At 41.4% G+C, this 20970-nt stretch overlaps 2 protein-coding genes across 2 annotated transcripts in view; one reads left to right on the top strand and one right to left on the bottom strand.

The window, feature by feature from the left end:
* Positions 1-2422: 2422 nt before the first annotated feature.
* On the bottom strand, positions 2423-4688 carry LOC104665442. The gene has a single exon (XM_010367289.2). It carries the CDS (start codon positions 4238-4240, stop codon positions 3794-3796), a length of 447 nt encoding a protein of 148 aa, XP_010365591.2. The 5' UTR covers positions 4241-4688; the 3' UTR covers positions 2423-3793.
* The window catches only part of UBXN4 (UBX domain protein 4), a 41444-nt gene continuing 23678 nt past the window's right edge, over positions 3205-20970 (top strand). Inside the window, exons 1-5 of the mRNA XM_010367300.2 lie at positions 3205-3597; positions 10907-11009; positions 14308-14336; positions 14920-15038; positions 16281-16455. Coding sequence (XP_010365602.1) covers positions 3516-3597; positions 10907-11009; positions 14308-14336; positions 14920-15038; positions 16281-16455 — 508 coding nt within the window. The 5' untranslated portion in view covers positions 3205-3515. The remainder of the gene's footprint in view (positions 3598-10906; positions 11010-14307; positions 14337-14919; positions 15039-16280; positions 16456-20970) is intronic.

The following is a 20970-nucleotide window of genomic DNA, read 5'->3' as shown; positions in this document are numbered from 1 at the left end:
TTACTAAAAACAATGGACATTTTTAGTCTCTCATCATTTTTTTTTTTTTTTTTGGAAGCGGAGTCTCGCTCTGTCGCCCGGGCTGGAGTGCAGTGGCCGGATCTCAGCTCACTGCAAGCTCCGCCTCCCGGGTTTACGCCATTCTCCTGCCTCAGCCTCCCGAGTAGCTGGGACTACAGGCGCCCGCCACTTCGCCCGGCTAGTTTTTTTTTTTTGTATTTTTAGTAGAGATGGGGTTTCACCGTGTTAGCCAGGATGGTCTCGATCTCCTGACCTCGTGATCCGCCCGTCTCGGCCTCCCAAAGTGCTGGGATTACAGGCTTGAGCCACCGCGCCCGGCCTAGTCTCTCATCTTAATTGACCCAACAACAGCATTCCACACCACTGCTTCTCCTTTCTTAAGACTCTTTCTACCCTTGGCTTCCTTGATATCACACACTCTCCCATTTTCTTCCACCACCCCACACTCTGCCTTTCCTACTAAGTCTCTTTTACTGGTTTATACTTTTTAATACAATCCTATAAACTTTGGAGGCCCTAAGACCTCAATCATGCTCTTACCTCACTTTGCACCATCTCCCTACGTAATGGTATCGTTATCCTCCAGTGCCTCACTGATCCCCTGTATATAGAGAAGTCTCAGTTTCCTATCTCTAGTTAAGAACTGTTATCTGAGCTCCAAGACTAATAGCTATCTGCCTACTTAACACTTCCATGTGAGTATCTCTCTGTAGTACTCCAAACACAAGTTTAATATTGAACTCATACTTTCATGAACAACCTCCCCACCATCCTGCGCTGCTTTCAGTGTTGCCTATCTCAGTACCATCTTTACAATTTCTCAAGGCAGATACCCCAAATTTCTCTCTCTCTCTCTCTTTTCTTTAGAGACAGGGTCTTACTCTGTCGCCCAAGCTAGAGTGCAGTGGTGCAATCAGGGCTCACTGCAGCCTCAAACTCCTGGGTTCAACCAATCCTCCTGCCTTTGCCTCCCAAAGTGCTTGGATTACAGGCATGAGCTACCACACCTGGCTGCAAAATCCCTTCTTGAGTACTTCTTCCTCAACCTCCACATGGAATCAGCAAAATATATTGGGTCTGTCTCCAGAATATCAAAAGTATCCACTTCACCATCTCCCTCATGTTAATACATGAATAAGTGCCTCTTATCTGGTCTCTTCACATACAGCCTTTCCACTTCAAATCCAATCTATTCAATTGCTATGCTACAATTTAAAAATGGAAGTCTTATATGTATCTGTTTAATTTTGTTTCTGTTTTTGTTTTTGTTTTGAGATGTAGTCTCGCTCTTTCACCCAGGCTGGAGGGCAGTGGCGCGATCTTGGCTCACTGCAATCTCCGCCTCCCATTCTCCTGCCTCAGCCTCCTGAGTGCTGGGATTACAGGCGTGCGCCACCATGCCTGGCTAATTTTTGTATTTTTAGTAGAGACGGGGTTTCCCCATGTTGGTCAGGCTGGTCTTGAACTCCTGACCTCGTGATCTGCCCGCCTTGGCCTCCCAAAGTGCTGGGATTACAGCCATGAGCCATTGTGCCTGGCCAGCTCTTCTGTTTAAAATTTTTCAATGGCTTCCTGTAATCCTTAGAAAAATGTCTTAAAAATTTAACATGATTTTCAAGACTCTGTATCATCTGATCCTTGCCTAGCTTTCCAGTCTCACTTGTACCACAATCCTCTTTCTATGTTATAGCCACACTGGGCATTTTTTAGTTCTGCAAGTGCACTGTGTTTGCATGCTTCAGAACCTCACACTGCTGCTTGCTCCATGTGGAATGGCATTCTCCTTCACCTACCTAGAGTTCCCCGACATGTCATTTCCTCATGAAGGCCCTTTCTGATTCCATTAGTCCGTGTTCGGTCCCATCTTCATACACTTCTGTAGCACTCTGAGTTACCCTTCTGTGACATTCATCATCACTAATAATCACGTATTCAATGTCTGTCTTCCTTACTAGACAGGGCCTTTTTCTGACTCCCTCACCTCCTTACCAGTGCCAGGCACAATATCTCGCTCATAATAGATGAGCGATAAACACTTGACAAATGAATATATAACTATGAAGGATTCTTATTTAATTCTAAAATTAGAGATAATTAAAGACATAACTCTATTGGAATAATTTCTAGATTGATCAAATTTCAAGAAGTCCGTTAAAGTTGATGTTAAAGGTCAACTCTAATTTTTCTATAGGACTGGTGTCCTATAGAAGCAACTGTCCCTAACAGCATTATGTCTCAGTTTATAATAACACTATATATGAAAGGCCTGATTGGGAGAAAAAGTACAAAAATCGAAGCTCAAATAATTAGCTATTTTTAGGGAAAATATCTGTAGGAAAGGTGGTATATTCAGATGTATCACTTCCTTTATCTTGCAAAGATTGTCAGATAGTTGTACTGCTGGAAGATAAATTTAATTGATGTAGAATTTAACATAATAGTATATGCAACTGTAAATAAACCATGCAAGCCTTTAGCTAATAGTTATTACGGACCATGTTTTTTCATGAAAGAATTAAATATGGATCAGTTTTCATTTAATGGCAGCCAACCACAAAGCGCCACATCTTGATTATAGGACATGCTCCCAGAAAATTGGAAAATAAATCACTATCTAGTCTCTTTTGTATTACCATGGAAAGTAGCTGGAAAATAATCTATTTTCTGCTTTTGTGTTACTTTAAAAAGTAGCTGTGGCAATAGCCTAACGGGTTTTGAAGTTTTGGAATGATCTCCATCCAGTGTCTAGGAAATTGCTGAAGGCCTGCGTGCTACCAATTCCTCCGCTTAGGCACATAGACTACAGGTTATTACAGAGGGTGACTTGCGATGTTTATCCCGTGTTTCTACAAGGTTGGGCTACGTTCAGAAGAAATCAAACCCTCGGAGTTAATCCCTACAAAGCCCATTTAGTTCCATGCGAGGACGATTTCTTCCACAGTGGGAGTCTCAACGAGGCCGAGAATAGCATATGCCAGTCGGAGTGACACTTCTCTTTCTCCCTCTCCCCTTTACAGAATGTGTAGTGGCCCTCACTACTGCCCCCTTTAGCCGTGCCTCAGAACCCACAGTTACATGCTCCACAATATGGAGGCGAATAAGCCTAAGTGGACTACAATTCCCATCATGCCTCACTGCAGGCGCCGCCGACGTGTCGTAGCGGTTAGTCATCCTTCCCACCGCCTTCCTCCACTTCCTGGACTGCGCGGCCGCAGGCCTAGCGGGCACGCGCACGCACCACCTACTCGCCAACGAGAGAAGGCCCTGGGGCACGAACAGCGACGGGTTGCGTCATGTGACGTGGGGTGTTCTCGCGTGCGCTAGCGCGCGTCACCGGGTGCCGCTGACGGGCCTGCGCGCTTGTGCTGAGCCGGAGGTGGGGGCCGCACCAGCCGAGGTTGCGGGCCGCAGAGCCGGACGAAGACGGAGGGCGGAGCCGGTTCCGGGACTGCGGAGACTACACACCGAGCGAGCGGCTGGGCCCGAAGGGAGCGATGCTGTGGTTCCAGGGCGCCATTCCGGCCGCCATCGCGACGGCCAAAAGGAGCGGCGCGGTCTTCGTGGTGTTCGTGGCAGGTGAAGGAGGCAGGGGCTCGAGAGGCGGCCGGGACACCCCTCCGGCCTACCTTCATCCTCTTGTATACCTCAGCCGCCGGCCCGCCCTCCCCGAGACGCGGGCGCCTGTCGGCTCGCACAACTGCCACTACTACCCCGCGCCCCAGGGAGGGCTGCGACTCCGCCGCCAGATCCCCCACAGGGGCCATGCAGACCCTCAGCGCCCTGTTCCTTCAGGCCCCGGGCGCCCCCAGTCTTTCCTCCGTTCCTGAGAGGCCCGAGCTGCCGGCCCGTGGCTGTCCCCGGTCCGTTTGAGATACAGCGGGCCTTGCCCCACTGCTGCCTCTCCCGGCACCCGGGCCAGAGGCACTGTCTGGCCCTGGTCTTCAAAGCGCTCCGAGCCCTGCCGAAATCTCTCGGCTCCGGGCGAGGGACACGGCCAGCAGGCCCCAGCCGCCCAGCCCCACTCGTCGCCCCGAACCTCTCCCCTACGCAGCCAGACCCTCGCGACCCTCTGCCTGACGCCCCTCTCTGTCTGCAAGGACCCTCTTTGGGCTGCTTGTACCCTCGTTTCTTTACTATTTAGGTGGAGGTAGGAACAGGCCATTAGGCAAGCAGTTGGGTTGTAATTAGTTGTGGACGGTCGGGAAGAAAGCTGTGTCATCGATAAGCAACAAAGAGAAACCACCTGATGTTCACGGTTACTGGTGTTAGTATGTTCCTGAAACGTAAACTTTTGAGCCGAATAGAGGTTTAATTTTTTTTAGTGACAGTCTTGGTAAGGGATCTAGTGTGAAATAATGTTGCAAGTTTAAAAAAAAATCCGTTAGTTTCAAAGAAGTAGACCTTCAGTCCTTGGTTTCTTCCGTTTATTGTCTTCCTAGGCTGAAAGCTACACGACTTTGAGATCCTATATTAACTCATTTACTCTATGTTGATCTGGGCTGTTTTTCTCCATATTCTCCTGTTTTATTATCGAAATCTTGTAGATTTACCGTAAACTCCCTGCCTCTACGGTTCTGCTCATTCTCATTACATGGATCAAATCAATGTTTGTGGCTATTGTTAATTTGAGTTGTATTTCTTCAACTATTTTTATTTAATAACGATTTATTCATAATTCACGTCTTTTAATAGCTCTATAACTTTATGCACTGCTGTGAAGAACGAATTACTGACACGTGAATGTCATTCAGCATTAAATTTGGAATTTATAATTGTTTTATTACGCTAAATTTTTAGCTCAATGCTGTTTATTAGAAGAGCTTGAGTAGTTTAGATTCTGTTATGCTGTCTGGGGTTTATATTATACTTTACATAAATTCTGTAATTCTATAAGAAAAAAATGGATTGAAAATGGAAGGAAAAGTAAATGACACTATGCTTATTGTGTACAGTAGTAGGATTTTGACTACAGTAGGTTTAAAACCTACAGTAGTCGGTTTTAAATTGTTTTTCTCCTAATATCTCAGTTGATTCTTGCAGTAAATAGAGCAGGTTTAATTATCCCCATTTTATAGATTAGGCTCTTAGGTCAGCAGTCATAAAGTGACTTGCGCTAGGGTCACAAAAAGGATTTACATGTTGTCTTAACAGTCAGATTTTTTAGTAGCTTCAAAAAAACTGTCCGCTTTTTTGTTTCTTTTTTTTTCTTTTTTTTTTTTTTTTTTGAGACGGAGTCTCGCTCTGTCACCCAGGCTGGAGTACAGTGGCCGGATCTCAGCTCACTGCAAGATCCGCCTTCTGGGTTCACGCCATTCTCCTGCCTCAGCCTCCCGAGTAGCTGGGACTACAGGCGCCCGCCACCTCGCCCGGCTAGTTTTTTGTATTTTTTAGTAGAGACGGGGTTTCACCGTGTTAGCCAGGATGGTCTCGATCTCCTGATCTTGTGATCCGCCCGCCTCGGCCTCCCAAAGTGCTGGGATTACAGACGTGAGCCACCGCGCCCGGCCCGCTTTTTTGTTTCTTAAGGAAAAAACTGAACAATTTTAAATTGGTGATTTAAATTGGCATAGAAATCAGAAATCTAGGATTATGGTAGTCGTGTTTTTGAACAAATGTCCAAACATTCCTAGAAGGCACTCTTGAGGTGAATTAGTTAATTTAAAAAAAGAAATGAGAGATTTTTTTATTAACAAATACTAATATTTGGAAGCTCTAGTACAAATTACTGGAATAGTTAAGTAAAGTTTTAGGTCTTGCCTTTCGGGGCTTTGTGTGTATATATACTTTCTTCAATTAACTTTTTAGTGATGATTACATGGTATTCATTATTGTAATGATGATTACATTATATTGTAATTCATCATTGTAATGATGATTACATTATATTCTAAATACATGTAATCTTGAATGTTTGCAGGAAGACTGTTAGCAGTCTCACAAAGAAGTCTGTCCCTTGACCTGTTCCAAAATACAGCTAGCTTTTTTAAAAGTTTTAGCCTACTTAGTCCCCAAGACTAACTCGTAATTTTCTTAGGTCTGAGACCTCAGTAATAATATACCAACTTAATGGAAAAATTGAAAGATATCTTTATAGCTGGAAGAAGTGATCTCAAGAGTACACTTCGGGCCGGGCGCGGTGGCTCAAGCCTGTAATCCCAGCACTTTGGGAGGCCGAGACGGGCGGATCACGAGGTCAGGAGATCGAGACCCTCCTGGCTAACACGGTGAAACCCCGTCTCTACTAAAAATACAAAAAACTAGCCGGGCGCGGTTGCGGGGGCCTGTAGTCCCAGCTACTCGGAGGCTGAGGCGGGAGAATGGCGGGAACCCGGGAGGCGGAGCTTGCGGTGAGCTGAGATCCGGCCACTGCACTCCAGCCTGGGCGACATAGCGAGACTCCGTCTCAAAAAAAAAAAAAAAAAAAAAGAGTACACTTCGGTTCATAGAACTATTCAAGTGGGAAATGTTTCAGGCAAATTGTCTTTAGTTAGTGACATTTTCATGGATGAATTAAAGAATATTGTAGAGTTGATGTTTGGAGACTGGAGAGATTACTACTATTTCAGCCAACAGATTAATATGATTTTCAAAGTATTGTGACTGTGTAAAGTAAGTGAAACAGAACGATTTTCATTTAATACCTGGGAAGGTGGAATAATCAGACAAGAAGACTGAAATAAAGGTATCTGTTCACTGGCTAGTGTTGCTAGGTAGGTAGGCTAAACTTTGTTAATGACAGGCGCCATTGACTGCCTTTTTTGGTGAATGTAGACCACAGAAGCCTTTAGGTTTTGAGCAGTTGAGATTTTGTTTTTGTTTTTGTTCTTGTTTTTGTGTTGAGATAGAGTCTCGCTCTGTCGCGCAGGCTGGAGTGCAGTGACACGATCCAAGCTCACTGCAACCTCCGCCTCCTGGGTTCCAGCAATTCTCTGCCTCGGCCTCCCGAGTAGCTGGGATTACAAGCACCCACCACCACGCCCAGCTAATTTGTATATTTTTAGTAGAGACTTGGTTTCACCATCTTGGCCAGGCTGGTCTTGAACTCCTGACCTCGTGATCCACCCGCCTCGGCCTCCCAGAATGCTGGGATTACAGGCGTGAGCCATCGCTCCCAGTGCAGTTGAGATTTTTTTTTACGTCAGAAAGACTGTATGAGGGTCTGCAACTCTTTGCTTCTGAGTTCCTGTTGATCTCTTTAAGTGCCTTCACTTAAGATACTGCTGATACAAAGGATACGATGTTTTCTCCTAAAATCTTAGGCCCACCTAACTTCATGGTTGATAATTTGGTTAAAAATAGGAAAAGAAAGATACCAGAGTTAGCTGTCAATCATCCCACTCAGTAGTATTAGGAAAGTTGTCATTGAGCATTGAGTAATTCCATTAGGCTTTCCACCACTGCTGATCAAGCAGCGGTGGCCACCACTAGGCTGAGTCTAGGACAGACACTGCCAGTGGGGTTGAGACTTTTGGGACAGTATAGGCGAAGGAGTGACACACCAGCCTCATAAGAAGCAATATTTATACTTTCAGCTACTTACATGATATCCCTGTTTAGATCCTCCGAGGATTCTCAAGCCTACACATGTATGTACTGCCTAAACCTGTGTTTCTCTCCCAGTGTTCTGCATCTGAGTGGCACTACCATACATCTTGTTGGATAAACCATAAATGTGAGACAGTCATCTTTGAATCTTAACTCTTCAGTCTCGTCTTGAGCTCGGTTGTTCACAACGTTGCCAATCACATAGGCCTTTCCCTACACACGTATTCCTTCTGCATGGTGAACTCTTTTGGCTCTTGGCATGGCTGAACTCTTTCATCCTTTAGATTTTAGCTTAACTGTCACCTCAGAGAGGGCTTCTCTGACCATTGTAAAGAGTTCTCTTGTTACTTTCTCTCATAGTTTTCTTTTTCATAGCATTTATTACTGTAATTATGTATAGTGTCTATTTGTTTAAAAATTTTGTATAGCATTAGATTTTAAGCTCTGTTGAGGGCAGACAGTGTGTCATTTGGTTTATATTTAGTATACAGTTCAATGTGTCATTTGGTTTATATTTAGTATACAGAACAAAATAAATGTGCAATAAAATAGTGAACATATAAAATAATGAATGGAAAGAATTTCTCACTCTTCACAGCCTTCTATGAGAAGTGTTTGTAGTAAGAATGTTCCCATACAGTTATTTTTCTTTGGTAGGTGAGTCATTTATTTGGAATCTTACATCTCTCCTCATCCGATGGTTTCTGAAAATGCATTCAGAGTGATCTCACTTGCAAATAGTAACTTCTTGTTATTTTGCATCTTCAGCATCTGGGAGTCTGCTGATGGAGCATTTGATCTGTGGATGCATTCTAGTCCTGTTTACTTTTTTTTTTAGATGGAGTGTCGCTCTGCCACCAGGCTGGAGCGCAGTGGTGCAATCTCGGCTCACTACAATCTCCACCTCCCTGGTTCAAGCGATTCTCCTGCCTCAGCCTCCCGAGTAACTGGTACTACAGGCGCCCGCCACCACGCCCGGCTAATTTTTTGTATTTTTAGTAGAGACGGGGTTTCACCGTGTTAGCCAGGATAGTCTCAGTCTCCTGACCTCGTGATCCGCTCACCTTGGCCTCCCAAAGTGCTCTGATTACAGGCGTGAGCCACCGTGCCCGGCTGGTCTAGATCTCTTAACCTTGTGATCTACCCACCTCGGCCTCCCAAAGTGCTGAGATTGCAGGCATGAGCCACCGCACCTGGCCCCGTTTACTTTTATGTGGCCAAATTTCTCAAACTCCTATTTCTGGTATTCCTGAATCTCATCTCGCAAAATATATTCAAATAAACAGCATTAGAGGCAATTATTATAGGCATGCCATCATACTTAACTATATTAGGCATTTAGCGACTCCACAGAGTACTTACTGAGTACCTACTGTATTGTTTTGTAGGGATTTCAGTCTTGTCAGTAAATAGAATGGAACCAATCCTTGCCTTCATGGAACCTTCTTTCTAGTTAGGGGAGACAGATACTAGTAAACATAATTAAAAATGCATAATATATTGGAAGGTGATAAGTAATACAGAAAAACAGAACAGGAGATAAGAGAGCTTTGGGAATGTCTTGAGTGTAATTTTAAAGTGAGTGATTAGGGAAGTTGTAATGTTAAAGTGAGTGATTAAGTATCAGCTTTATTGAGCTGATATTTGAGCAAAGTTTTAAGGGAGTTGGAAGTTAACCATGTAGTTATCTGGGAGAAGAACATTCCAGGCAGAGGAAACCACTAGTACAAAGACCTTATAGCTGGAGTGTCTTTCATATTTGAGGAATAGAAGGAAAAAATAGCAAGAAAGGAAAAAGGGATGATGTCACAGAAGTAGTTGGAGGCCTGATATGTGGGTCTTGTAGCCCCCTGTAAGGACTTTGACTTTTACTCTGAGGAAAATGGGGAGCCATTGCGTGATCTAAGCAGAGAGTTGATACGATCTTTTTTTTTAAGAGAAGGTTGCTGTGTTAAGAATAGACTTAGCAGGAAGACAAATTTGGAGGCTTTTACTAGGCTTCTAGGTGAGATGTGATAGCTTGGATCAGGGTAGCAGTAGTGGAGGTGGTAAGAAATAGTTACATTATTGATGTATTTTGGAGATAGGTCAATTGCAATCAAGGAAAACTAAAGTTTTTGGCCTGAGAACTGAAAGGATGGAGTTACCATAAACGAATAACGGCAGTGAAGAAGGCTGAGGTGCATTAAATCGGCCTGGCCAACATAGTGAAACCCCGTTTCTACTAGAAATACAAAAGATTAGCCGGTCATGGTGGCAGGCGCCTGTAATTCCAGCTACTCAGGAGGCTGAGGCAGGAGAATCTCTTGAACCCGGGAGGCAGAGATTGCAGTGAGCCAAGATCGCGCCATTGCACTGCAGCCTGGGCAACAAGAGTAAAACTCCATCTCAAAAAAAAAAAAAAAAAAAAAGATACAGAACATTTTCAGCATTCCCGAAGGCTCCTTCATGCTCTTTCTCAGTTGGTGGTACCTTTCCCCTCTATCAAGGTAGCCACTATACTGAATTCCATCACCATAGATTAGTTATAGTTTAGCCTACCTTTTATAATTAGCATACCTACAATAAAAGGTAAGTCCAAAATTGCAAACAGAATTGTACCTGCCTCTGTCTACAGTGGAAGAATTTTGGAGTATAAATGCTGTAGAGTGGAGATGTTGAACTCAACAGAAAGGTGCCACATAAAGGACAGATAACAAACTTTTTTTTTCCTCTCTGTATAGACAGTCTCACTCTCTCACCCAGGCTGGAGTGCAGTGGTGCGATCTCAACTCACTGCAGCCTCCACCTTCCGAGTTCAAGTGATTCTCCTGCCTCAGCCTCCCATGTAGCTGGTATTACAGACATGTGCCACCACACCCGGCTAAGTAGAGATGGGGTTTCACCATGTTGGCCAATCTGGTCTTGAACTCCTGACCTCAGGTGATCTACCCGCCTTGGCCTCCCAAAGTGCTGAGATTATAGACGCGAACTACCGCACCCAGCCCGCAACTTTTAATTTTCTAAAATCTCATGTACAAAAGCCCAAATAGGCACTGCACATTTCTGCCTATGACTACTTATTGTTGTGGTACTTTTCACATCATAATTTAGATAACTTCTTTTATGAAATACTTTGTGTCATTTAAATAGTCCAATGTAGTTTGTTTTCATTGCTCTTCATGATGTGAACTATGTATGCAGTCACACTTTTCATTTAGTGGAAAATTCAGTTTTCAAATTTGGCAGAAAGTAGTATAGGTGGGATTATATTTTATTTGAAGTTTTCGTTTTCCAGGGAAAAAGAATTTGCAATCAGCAGATCCCGGCCTGGTATAAGAATTTTTTAAATGTTCTACAGGTGATGATGAACAGTCTACACGGATGGCTGCAAGTTGGGAAGATGATAAAGTTACAGAAGCATCTTCAAACAGTTTTGTTGCTATTAAAATCGATACCAAAAGGTTTGTTTATGTTTTAATATTTTATTAGTTTTAAAATTTATGAGTATTATTTATCTTTGATTTATAGTGATACTCTTGGACTGTAAGAATGTTGATGTTGGGCTGGGCACGTCTAGCACTTTGGGAGACTGAGGTGGGAGGATTGCTTGAGCCCAGGAGTTAGAGACTAGCCTGGGCAACATAGTGAGACCCTGTCTCTACAAAAAATAGTAATACAATTAGGAGTGTGGTGTGTGCCTGTGGTCCCAGCTACTTGGGAGACTGAGGGGAGGATCGCTTGAGCCCAGGAGTTAAGAGACTAGCCTGGGCAACATAGTGAGACCCTGTCTCTACAAAAAATAATAATACAATTAGGAGTGTGGTGTGTGCCTATGGTCCTAGCTACTTGGGAGGCTGACAGGAGGATCACTTGGTCCCTGAAGATTGGGACTACAGTGAGCTGTGATCATGCCACTGCATTCCAGCCTGGGTGACAGAGTCAAACTCTGTCTTACAAAAAAAAAAAGAATGTAGGCCAGGCACAGTGGCTCACGCCGGTAATCCCAGAACTTTGGGAGGCCAAGACAGGCGGATCACTTGAGGTCAGGAGTTTGAAACCAGTCTGGGCAACACAATGAGACCCTGTCTCTACTAAAAAAAAAAAAAAATACAAAAATTAGCCAGGTGTGGTGGCACATGCCTGTAATCCCAACTACTTGGGAGGCTGAGGTAAGAGGATCACTTGAGCCCAGGAGGTTGAAATTGAGGCTGCAGTGAGCAGTGACTACATCACTGCACTATAGCCCGGGCGAGAGAGCAAGACTGTCTCAAAAAAAAAAAAAAAAAAAAAAAAAAGAATGTTATGTTTTTGGATATCTAAGGCATATTAGGAACTTAAATTCTAACTGCCATTTGCTAAATGCATCATGAATCCTGCTGAAAAAACTTCAAGCCTTCCTAGTCTACCAAGCAGCCATCTAACATGTACCAGGAATGCAAAAAGAACAGTGATCTCCAGCTTCTAAAAACTTGGAAGTAATGGTAAATCATACATTGAATATCTCTGAGAGGTTGATCACTCACTGTTTTGAATCCTATTTTTGGGAATGGAGTCATTTAATCAATAGAAATAAGGACATTTCTATGTTCCTCACAGTACCTGATGTCCACAAGTCTGTTTTGTTTCTCCATTCCTCCTCCCCATCTTTTAAAAACATTTTTATTATAGGAAGTTTCAAATATATACAATATTGTATAGGAAGTTTCAAACATATATGAAAGTAATGTAACAGTGTAATGTACCCCATGTACTTGTCTACTAGCTTTGGTAATTAATTCATGGTCAGTCTTGTTTCATCTATACCCCCACCCATTTCCACTCAATCCAAATAATTTTGAAGCAAATCACAGTCACTGTATCACTCCATCTATAAATATTTTAGTATGTCTCCAAAATACAAGGATTGTGAATTTTTTAAACATAACTATAATATTAATAATTCACAAACTAATAATTCTTTAATATCAGATAACCAACCAGTGTTCTACTTTTCAGTTGTCTCTTCAAAGTCATAGTTTTATTACTTTATTGCAGTTTTTTAGTTCAAAATTATTCAAGGACCACACATTGGGATGCATTGATTTCTCTCAGTATGTAGGCTTCTCCTCCAACTCCCCTGCTCTTTGGAATTTGTATTTTAAAGACACCAGATCATTTTTTCTATACATTTGTTCTGTGGTTTCCTCCCATCTGGATTTTGTTGACTGCATCGTGTTAGTGTTCGTTTTCCTTCTGTGTTTTACAAAAATAGTATTAATAGCATTTTGACATACTTTTCCATACCTTTTTCTTTCTTTTTTTTTTTTTTTTTTTTGAGACAGAGTCTCACATTGTCCCCTGGGCTGGAGTGCAATGGCACGATCTCGGCTCACTGCAACCTCTGCCTCCCAGGTTCACGCAATTCTCCTGCCTTAGCCTCCCAAGTAGCTGGGATTACAGGCGCACACCACCAAACCCAGCTAATTTTTTGTATTTTCAGTCGAGAGGGAGTTTCACTATGTTGACCAGACTGGTCTCGAACTCCTGACCTCGTGATCCGCTTGCCTCGGCCTCCCAAAGTGCTGGGATTACAGCTGCGAGCCACCATGCCAGGCCAATTTTTGTATTTTTAGTAGAGACAGAGTTTTGCCATGTTTGCCAGGCTGGTCACAATTTCCTCACCTCGTGATCCACCTGCCTTGACCTCCTAAAGTGATGGGATTACAGACGTGAGCCACAGTGCTGGCCTGCCTTTTTTTATGATTGCATAATTATTCAGTTTTATAGGTAGATAGTTTGTTTTTAATCCTTTGTTATTATAGACTATTACATTATCACACACCTAAGTAAGTCGTAGGCCTTATATCTTCATGTTCCAGGTTAAGATATTGTATTCAGGTATACTTGCCACTGAGGAAGCAGCATGGCAGATACTAAATTAATTTTTTAGCCACCAGATGCAGCCACTAGCTTGTGGGTTGTACGAGGAAATAGTTCTTTCTTTTCTGAGACGAAGTCTCACTCTGTTGTCGCGGCCAGAGTGCAGTGGCGTGATCTCAGCTCACTGCAACCTCCGGCTACCAGGTAGGTTCAAGAGATTCTCCTGCCTCAGCCTCCTCAGTAGCTGGGATTACAGGTGTGCGCCACCATGCCCAGCTAACTTTTGCAGTTTTAGTAGAGTCTGGATTTCACCATGTTGGCCAGGTTGGTCTCAACTCCTGACCTCGTGATCCACCCACCTTGGCTTCCCAGAGTGCTTGGATTACAGCTGTGAGCTTTGAGACAGACTTTTGCTCTTGTTGCCCAGGCTGGAGTGCAATGATGCGATCTTGGCTCACTGAAACTTCCGCCTCCTGGGTTCAAGCGATTCTCCCACCTCAGCCTCCCAAGTAGTTGGGATTATAGGCACTTGCCACTGCGCCCAGCTAATTTTTGTATTTTTAGTAGAGATGGTGTTTCACCATGTTGGCCAGGCTGGTCTCAAACTCTTGATCTCAAGTGATCTGCCTGCCTCGGCCTCCCAAAGTGCTGGGATTATAAGCATGAGCCACCATGCCCAGCCACAAATAATTCTTTCATCTGAAAATTATAAAAACAAACCAGAAAAAGTCTTAATGAAATAAGAATTATATTTTTCTCCTTCTACCTGATTGCTGTGAAAGACACTGGTAGTTTCAGGAAAATACTTGTGGTTGGTACAGTAAATTTTATTAAAACAACTCAGTATTTAGAAAATACTTGCATTCATCTAGTAATTTTCTGTTTGATTTTGTTTTATAGTGAAGCCTGCCTACAGTTTTCACAAATCTGTATCCTTTCGTAAAGAATTGCTTATATATATACATTTATTTATCTTCCTTTTGGTATTTATGAAATTTAGAAATTATTCATTTTATTTAGGAAATCATACATTCTTTTTTATGGAAACTTTATTACTAAGTGTCCTCATTGTAGAAAAATATTATAGAAAATTTCAAAGATATATAAAAGTAACTCAACAGTGTAGTGCACCCTGTACATTGAGATAATACATTGTAGCTAAAGATAGGATAGGGAGTTTTAAAAATGTGAATATCTGAAAAAAAATACAGAACAGTTGGGTTGGAATGTTATAAGTAGTTTGCAAGAGTCAGCTGGCAGCAAGATGGATGGGCAAGGAAGTTATGATAGAGGAGAATGTAGTAGATTCTTCACTTGAATATACCTCATAAATTAACGTGTCACATGTGTTAATACTACAGGTATAATGATGTGGTACTTGAAATTATTTAATAAATATGTTAGATTGTGTTGTGAAAATCACAAAGATTTGTTTTCCTTTGTTACCAATAATATTTCATAAAACTACCCTTTTGTTTCACATGAATTGTTAGACTTAATTAAACTGTACAGATCCTGTAGTGTGTGTTCCATCCAGTTTCTTTATTGGAGACAGTGGAATTCCCTTGGAAGTAATAGCAGGAAGTATTTCTGCAGATGAACTTGTTACAAGAATTCACAAAGTCCGACAGGTAAGAAGGAACAGAACTGTTATTTCCGTAAATGGTAGGTCAAGAGTTAGAATTTTTTTTTTCTTTTTTTTTTTTTTGAGATGAAGTCTTGTTCTGTCACCCAGGCTGGAGTGCAGTGGTGTGATCTCAGCTCAACTGCAGCCTCCACCTCCCAGGTTCAAGTGATTCTCCTGCCCCAGCCTCCCAAGTAGCTGAGATTACAGGCACAATACAATTTTTGTATTGTTAGTAGAGACGGGGTTTCACCTTGTTGGCTAGGCTGGTCTCAAACTCCTGACCTCAGGTGATCTGCCCGCCTTGACCTCCCAAAGTGCTGAGACTACAGGCGTGAGCCACCGCACCCTTCCTGACATTGGAATATTTTTGGAGCCCCTCTGTATATTTTGGAAACTGCCGTGCCAAAAATTTTAAAAGGTAGTAAGTACTGTCTTCATCACCTGTTTTGTAAATAGCATAAAGTTATAGGTGCCAGTAGCCAGTACTTAATACTTGACTGACTTCTTTACCTTTTTTTTTTTTTTTTTTTTTTGAGATGGAGTCTCACTCTGTTGCCCAGGCTGGAGTGCAGTGGACTGATCTCAGCTCACTGCAACCTCTACCTCCCAGGTTCGAGCGATTTTTCTGCCTCAGCCTCCCCAGTGGCTGTGATTACAGGCACGTGCCACCATGCCCAGCTAAATTTTTGTATTTTTAGTAGAGATGGGGTTTTGCCATCTTGTCCAGGCTAGTCTTGAACTCCTGACCTCAAGTGATCTGCCCACCTTGACCTCCCAAAGTGCTGGAATTACAGGCATGAGCCACCATGCCCAGCCATCTTTTACCCCAATCTCAAAACATAATGAACATCACCATAACTTTGTTGAAAGAGAAAGCTGCTGTCATATTAAGGCTCTAACTGTATATTGCTTAATATATTTTAAGGATTTTATACTCAGTAATTAATCATTTCTATCTACTTTGGACAAATGGCTAATAGGTTTGTAACTTTTTTCTTTGAAATCTAATTTGAGGGAAAATTAATGGTGTGCTTTAACAAATCTTTTTATGGTCTTGCCACCTTGCAGGTAAATTCCATAATGTGATTATATCATGCTTAGGATTATACATTTTGGACTCATCTGTTTATGAACATTTCATATTTCTCTTTTTATAGAGTATAAATGAACCTGTATTTTGGTCTCTACTGCCAAGTTTAGATTCTTATCTATTAATTAAAATCCAATGTATTTATTTTCTCCCTAGATGCATTCGCTAAAAAGTGAAGCATCAGTAGCAAATGACAGTCAGTCAGAAAGTTCAGTGTCTACTCCATCTGCCTCATTTGAACCTAACAACACTTGTGAAAACTCTGAGTCCAGAAATGCAGAGCTTTGTGAGATACTACCCACTTCTGATACAAAGTCAGATACTGCAACAGGTAACTTTTAATGTACCTTTTTGAGTACAATAGAAGCTCCTTCACTGCATTTTAATATTTAAGTATTAATATTTTAAAAATAAATATATCGTATGTATTTTTCTTCACATTTATTTAGCTTAAAATTTAAGGACTGTATTAAGTACACATGTGTCATTTAGTGGCAGAAGACGATAAAGTCAGTGAATGTCAACTTGACTCCCAAATAGTCAACAATCCAGAGCAATTGATTTATAATTTCTGCTATTGTGCTATATGCTTCAAGGAATGTCATGACACTGAGCAGTTTTAAAAATCTCTTACTAGCCTAGAGAATTCTGAAAGGTTCAAATGAACTAATGTATTATATTTGGAATTGTTTTTATAGCATGTAAAAAGCTATATAAATTTAAGAAAATAGTATTATATGTCTATTTTTTAATTAGAGGTAAAAGATAATTATGAAATAGAGCTTGTAGAAGTAAGAGGTGTGACTGTAAACTCATTGATAGAAAAGGCAAAAGAGAAATTTTATACTGAATTTTTGGGATTGTGGTTGGAGTTGTTTGGTGTAATGTAGCTTTGTATTAGGCTACCCAGGGGTAGATAAATCAAGATGTTAGAATATTAGTGTCCTAAAAGATGATTCTACTCCAGTATCCCACACAAATAATCATCAGGCTTTTATTTGAATGCATTCAATGATGGGAAGCTCATTACCTTGCTAGGATGCCTGTTCTGTTGTTGAACAGCTCTAGTTTTTAGAAAGAGTCTTCCTCATATTGAGCTGAAATTTGATGCCCCATAACTTCCTGTTAACATTAGTGCTGCCTTGTGGAGTTACACATGACAGGTTTTGAGTATTTGAAGTACAGCTGTTTGTCTCATTTTGAGGTTTTACATCCATGGATCGTTCAACTTCTGGATATGTACAGACCTGAAGGACTCTATTATGGATGTTCATTTAGGTCTACAACAGAATAATTACTTTAATTATATTTACCTGGATATATATTATTTCCAAAATGCTTCATTCCGTTTTGAAGATAGATACGTGTTTCCCTCTGGTATAATATTCCTTCAGCCTGAAAATTTTCCTTTAGCATTACTTATTGTACAGGTCTGGAGTTTTCTTTATGGGAAATGACTTTGTTTCATCTTCATTCTGGAAGGATATTTTTACTGGATATAAAAATTTTGTGTTTACAGTTACAGGTATTGTCCACCATGTTCTGGTCTTCATAGTGTTCTATGAGAAGTCTCCACAAATTCTGATTGTTCCTCCCTGTAAGGAGTATGTTGGTTTGGCTGCTTTCAGGATTTCTTTCTTTCTTTGTTTTTTAGCAATTTGACTGTGATATGCCTAAGTGTATTTTTCTTTGTATTTATCCTGTTTTTGGTTTGCCTAGTTTCTTGCATCTGTAAATGTGTGACTTTCACCAAGTTTGGGAAGTTTGGTCCATATATCTTGCTGGAATGAATTACATGTATATTAGGCTTCATGATATTGTCCCACAGGTTTATTTTTTTCACTCTTATTTTTTCTTCTTTGGATTGGATAATTCTGTTGATCTACAAGTTCACTGACTCTTTATCATCTCCATTCTGATGTTAAGCCCATCCAGTGAATTTTTTATTTTAGATAAAATTCTGTTACACATTTTTTTAGTGCTAGGATTTCTGTTTCTATCTTATTATAACTTTTTATTTTGAAACAGTTTGACTCATAAGTTACAACAGTTGTGCAGAATGAGTACTCTTAATCTATGTTTTATTCTTTTAATTCATTTCAAGTGTATTTCCCTTTTCCTCATTTGAGTTATAATGGCTGCTTTAAAGTCCTTGTCTGACAGTTTCAGTATGTAGCTCATCTGAGGATTGGTTTGTGTTGATCACCTTTACCCTTTAGAATGGGTCACATTTTCCTTTTTGTTTATATGTCAAAAAATGCTGGATTATATCTTGCACATTGTTGTAGACACTCTGGGTTTCATTGTATTCCTGTGAAGAGTGTTGTTTTTGTTTTAGTAGACAGTTAACTTGGCTAGACTAAAACTGCAAGCTCTGGCTTATCTGAGGTGGGTAGCAGCTCTAATCTCAGTTTTTTGTAGCTTACAAATTTTTTTTTTTTTTTTTTTTGGTCAGTAGTGGTTGTTCACACCTATAATCCCAGTGCTTTGACAGGCCAAGGTGGGCAGATTGCTTGAGCCCAGGAGTTCGAGACCAGCCTGGACAACATGGCAAAACTCTTGTCTCTACAAAAATCCAAAATTAGCCAGGTGTGGTGGTACATGCCTGTAATTTCAGCTATTTAGGAGGCTGAGAGATGGGAGGGTTGCTTAAGCTGGGGAGGTTGATACTGCAGTGAGCTGTGATCATGTCACTGCAGTCCATCCTGGGTGACAGAGCCAGACCCTGTGTCTAAAAAAAAAAATTTTTTTTTTTTTTTTTTGAGATGGGGTCTGGCTCTGTCTCCCAGGCTGGAGTGCGGTGGCAGAAACACAGCTCACTATAATCTCCAACTCCTGGGCTCACGTGATCCTGCTGCTTCAGCTGCCTGAGTAGCTAGGACTCCAGGTGTGCACCACCACACCTGGCTAAATTTTTTTTTTTTTTTTTTGAGACGGAATTTTGCTCTTGTTGCCCAGACTGGAGTGCAATGGCACGATCTTGGCTCACCACAACCTCCACCTCCCGGGTTCAAGCGATTCTCAAGCATGCGCCACCACACCCGGCTAATTTTGTGTTTTTAGTAGGGATGGGTTTCTCCATGTTGATCAGGCTGGTCTCAAACTCCCGAACTCAGGTCATCTGCTTGCCTTGGCTTCCCAAAGTGCTGGGATTATAGGTATGAGCCACCGCGCCCAGCCTAATTTTTAAATTATATTCTTTGCAGAGGTGGGGTCTCACTATGTTACTTAGTCTGTCTCAAACTCCTGTCCTCCAGTAATCCTCCTGCCTTGCCCTCTGAAAGTGCTGGGATTACAGGCATGAGCCATTGCATCCAGGCCTGTAACTTAAAAAAACAAACAAACAAACAAAACTTTTTATTATGGAAAATTTCAAACATATACAGAAATAGAAAAAAAAATAGTATAAGAAAACCTGATTAATCCATTGCCTAGCTTCATGGCCAGTATTCTCATCTGTGCTCTCCACTCCTCTTCTTTTTCCACTTATTTAGAACAAATCTCAAGTAAAATATTTCAGTATGTATCTCTAAAATATAAGGAAGGAATGTAAATCTTTTAAGATTATATATAGTTGCCTTTTAGAATAATTTTTTTTTTTTTTTTTTGAGACAGAGTCTCACTGTGTTGCCCAGGCTGCAGTGCAGTGGTGTGATCTCAGCTCTCTGCAACCTCCACCTCCCGGGTTCAAGTAATTCTCCTGTCTCAGCCTCCTGAGTAGCTGGGATTACAGGCATGCACCACCACGCCTGGCTAATTTTTGTATTTTTAATAGAGATGGGGTTTCACCGTGTTGGCCAGGCTGGTCTCGAACTCCTGACCTCAGGTGATATGCTCGCTCGCCTCAGCTCCCAAAGTGCTGGGGTTGCAGGCGTGAGTCACCGTGCCTGGCCAAAATAAATTTTAATTATGTAAATTTGCAAGCATTTCTAGAGAGAGAACAGAATAACGAACTCGAGGTACTCATCATCCTGCATGAGTGATTCCTGTTATTTGGTCAGTTTTTGTTATCTGTCTCCCTGTATGACCATCTCTCCCAGGTTATTTTGAAGCAAATCTCAGGCATTTATATGCTTTCATGTTTTAAAATATCAGTATCTAAAAGATAAGAAATTTAAAAAAATAACCACAATACTATTATCAAGCCAGAAAGTTTCATAGTAATCCTTTTTGTCATCAATTATCTAGGCAATATTTATATTACACTTTTTTTTCAGTTTGATATATTGCTATTGGTTGATGTGTTTTTAAATTTATTATATAGATTTCTGCTCTCCCTGGTAGTTTTTCCTATAGTTTTCCACATTCTGGATTTTACTGCATCCCCATGGAATTGTGTAAGATGTTCCTCTGTCCCCTTTATTCCTCTAAATTTGTAAAGCTACAGACTTGATCAGGTCAGCTTCATTATTCTTTTTGACAAGACCACTTTATAGATGATGATGTATATTTCTCTCAGGAGATACATTATGCCTGTTATTCCAGTTGGCTTTTTAAGCCTAAAGGCAGAACTTCTCTTAATACATTTTTATTATTTTTATCAGTTGTTTTAGCTTATTGAGGGTTTTTTCCAATCCAAAATTTTTTTTTTTTCTTTTGAGACAGAGTCTCGCTCTGTCACCCAGGCTGGAGTGCAGTAGTGCGATCTTGGCTCACTGTAGCCTCTGCCTCCCAAATTCAAGTGGTTCTTCTGTCTCAGCCTCCCAAGTAGCTGGGATTACAAGCACCCACAACCATGCCCAGCTAATTTTTGTATTTTTAGTGGTGACGAGGTTTCATCATGTTGGGCCAGGCTGGTCTCAAACTCCTGACCTCAAATGATCCACCCACCTCAGCCTCCCAAAGT

This window comes from Rhinopithecus roxellana, chromosome 14 (assembly GCF_007565055.1).
Source record: "Rhinopithecus roxellana isolate Shanxi Qingling chromosome 14, ASM756505v1, whole genome shotgun sequence".
Classification (NCBI taxonomy): domain Eukaryota; kingdom Metazoa; phylum Chordata; class Mammalia; order Primates; family Cercopithecidae; genus Rhinopithecus; species Rhinopithecus roxellana.
This window is presented reverse-complemented; position numbering and strand designations above follow the sequence as displayed.

Bases quoted from the DNA above. Each gene is read 5' to 3' on its own strand.
- LOC104665442 (XM_010367289.2), bottom strand. From the start codon at position 4,240: ATGACACAGCTTTCTTCCCGACCGTCCACAACTAATTACAACCCAACT.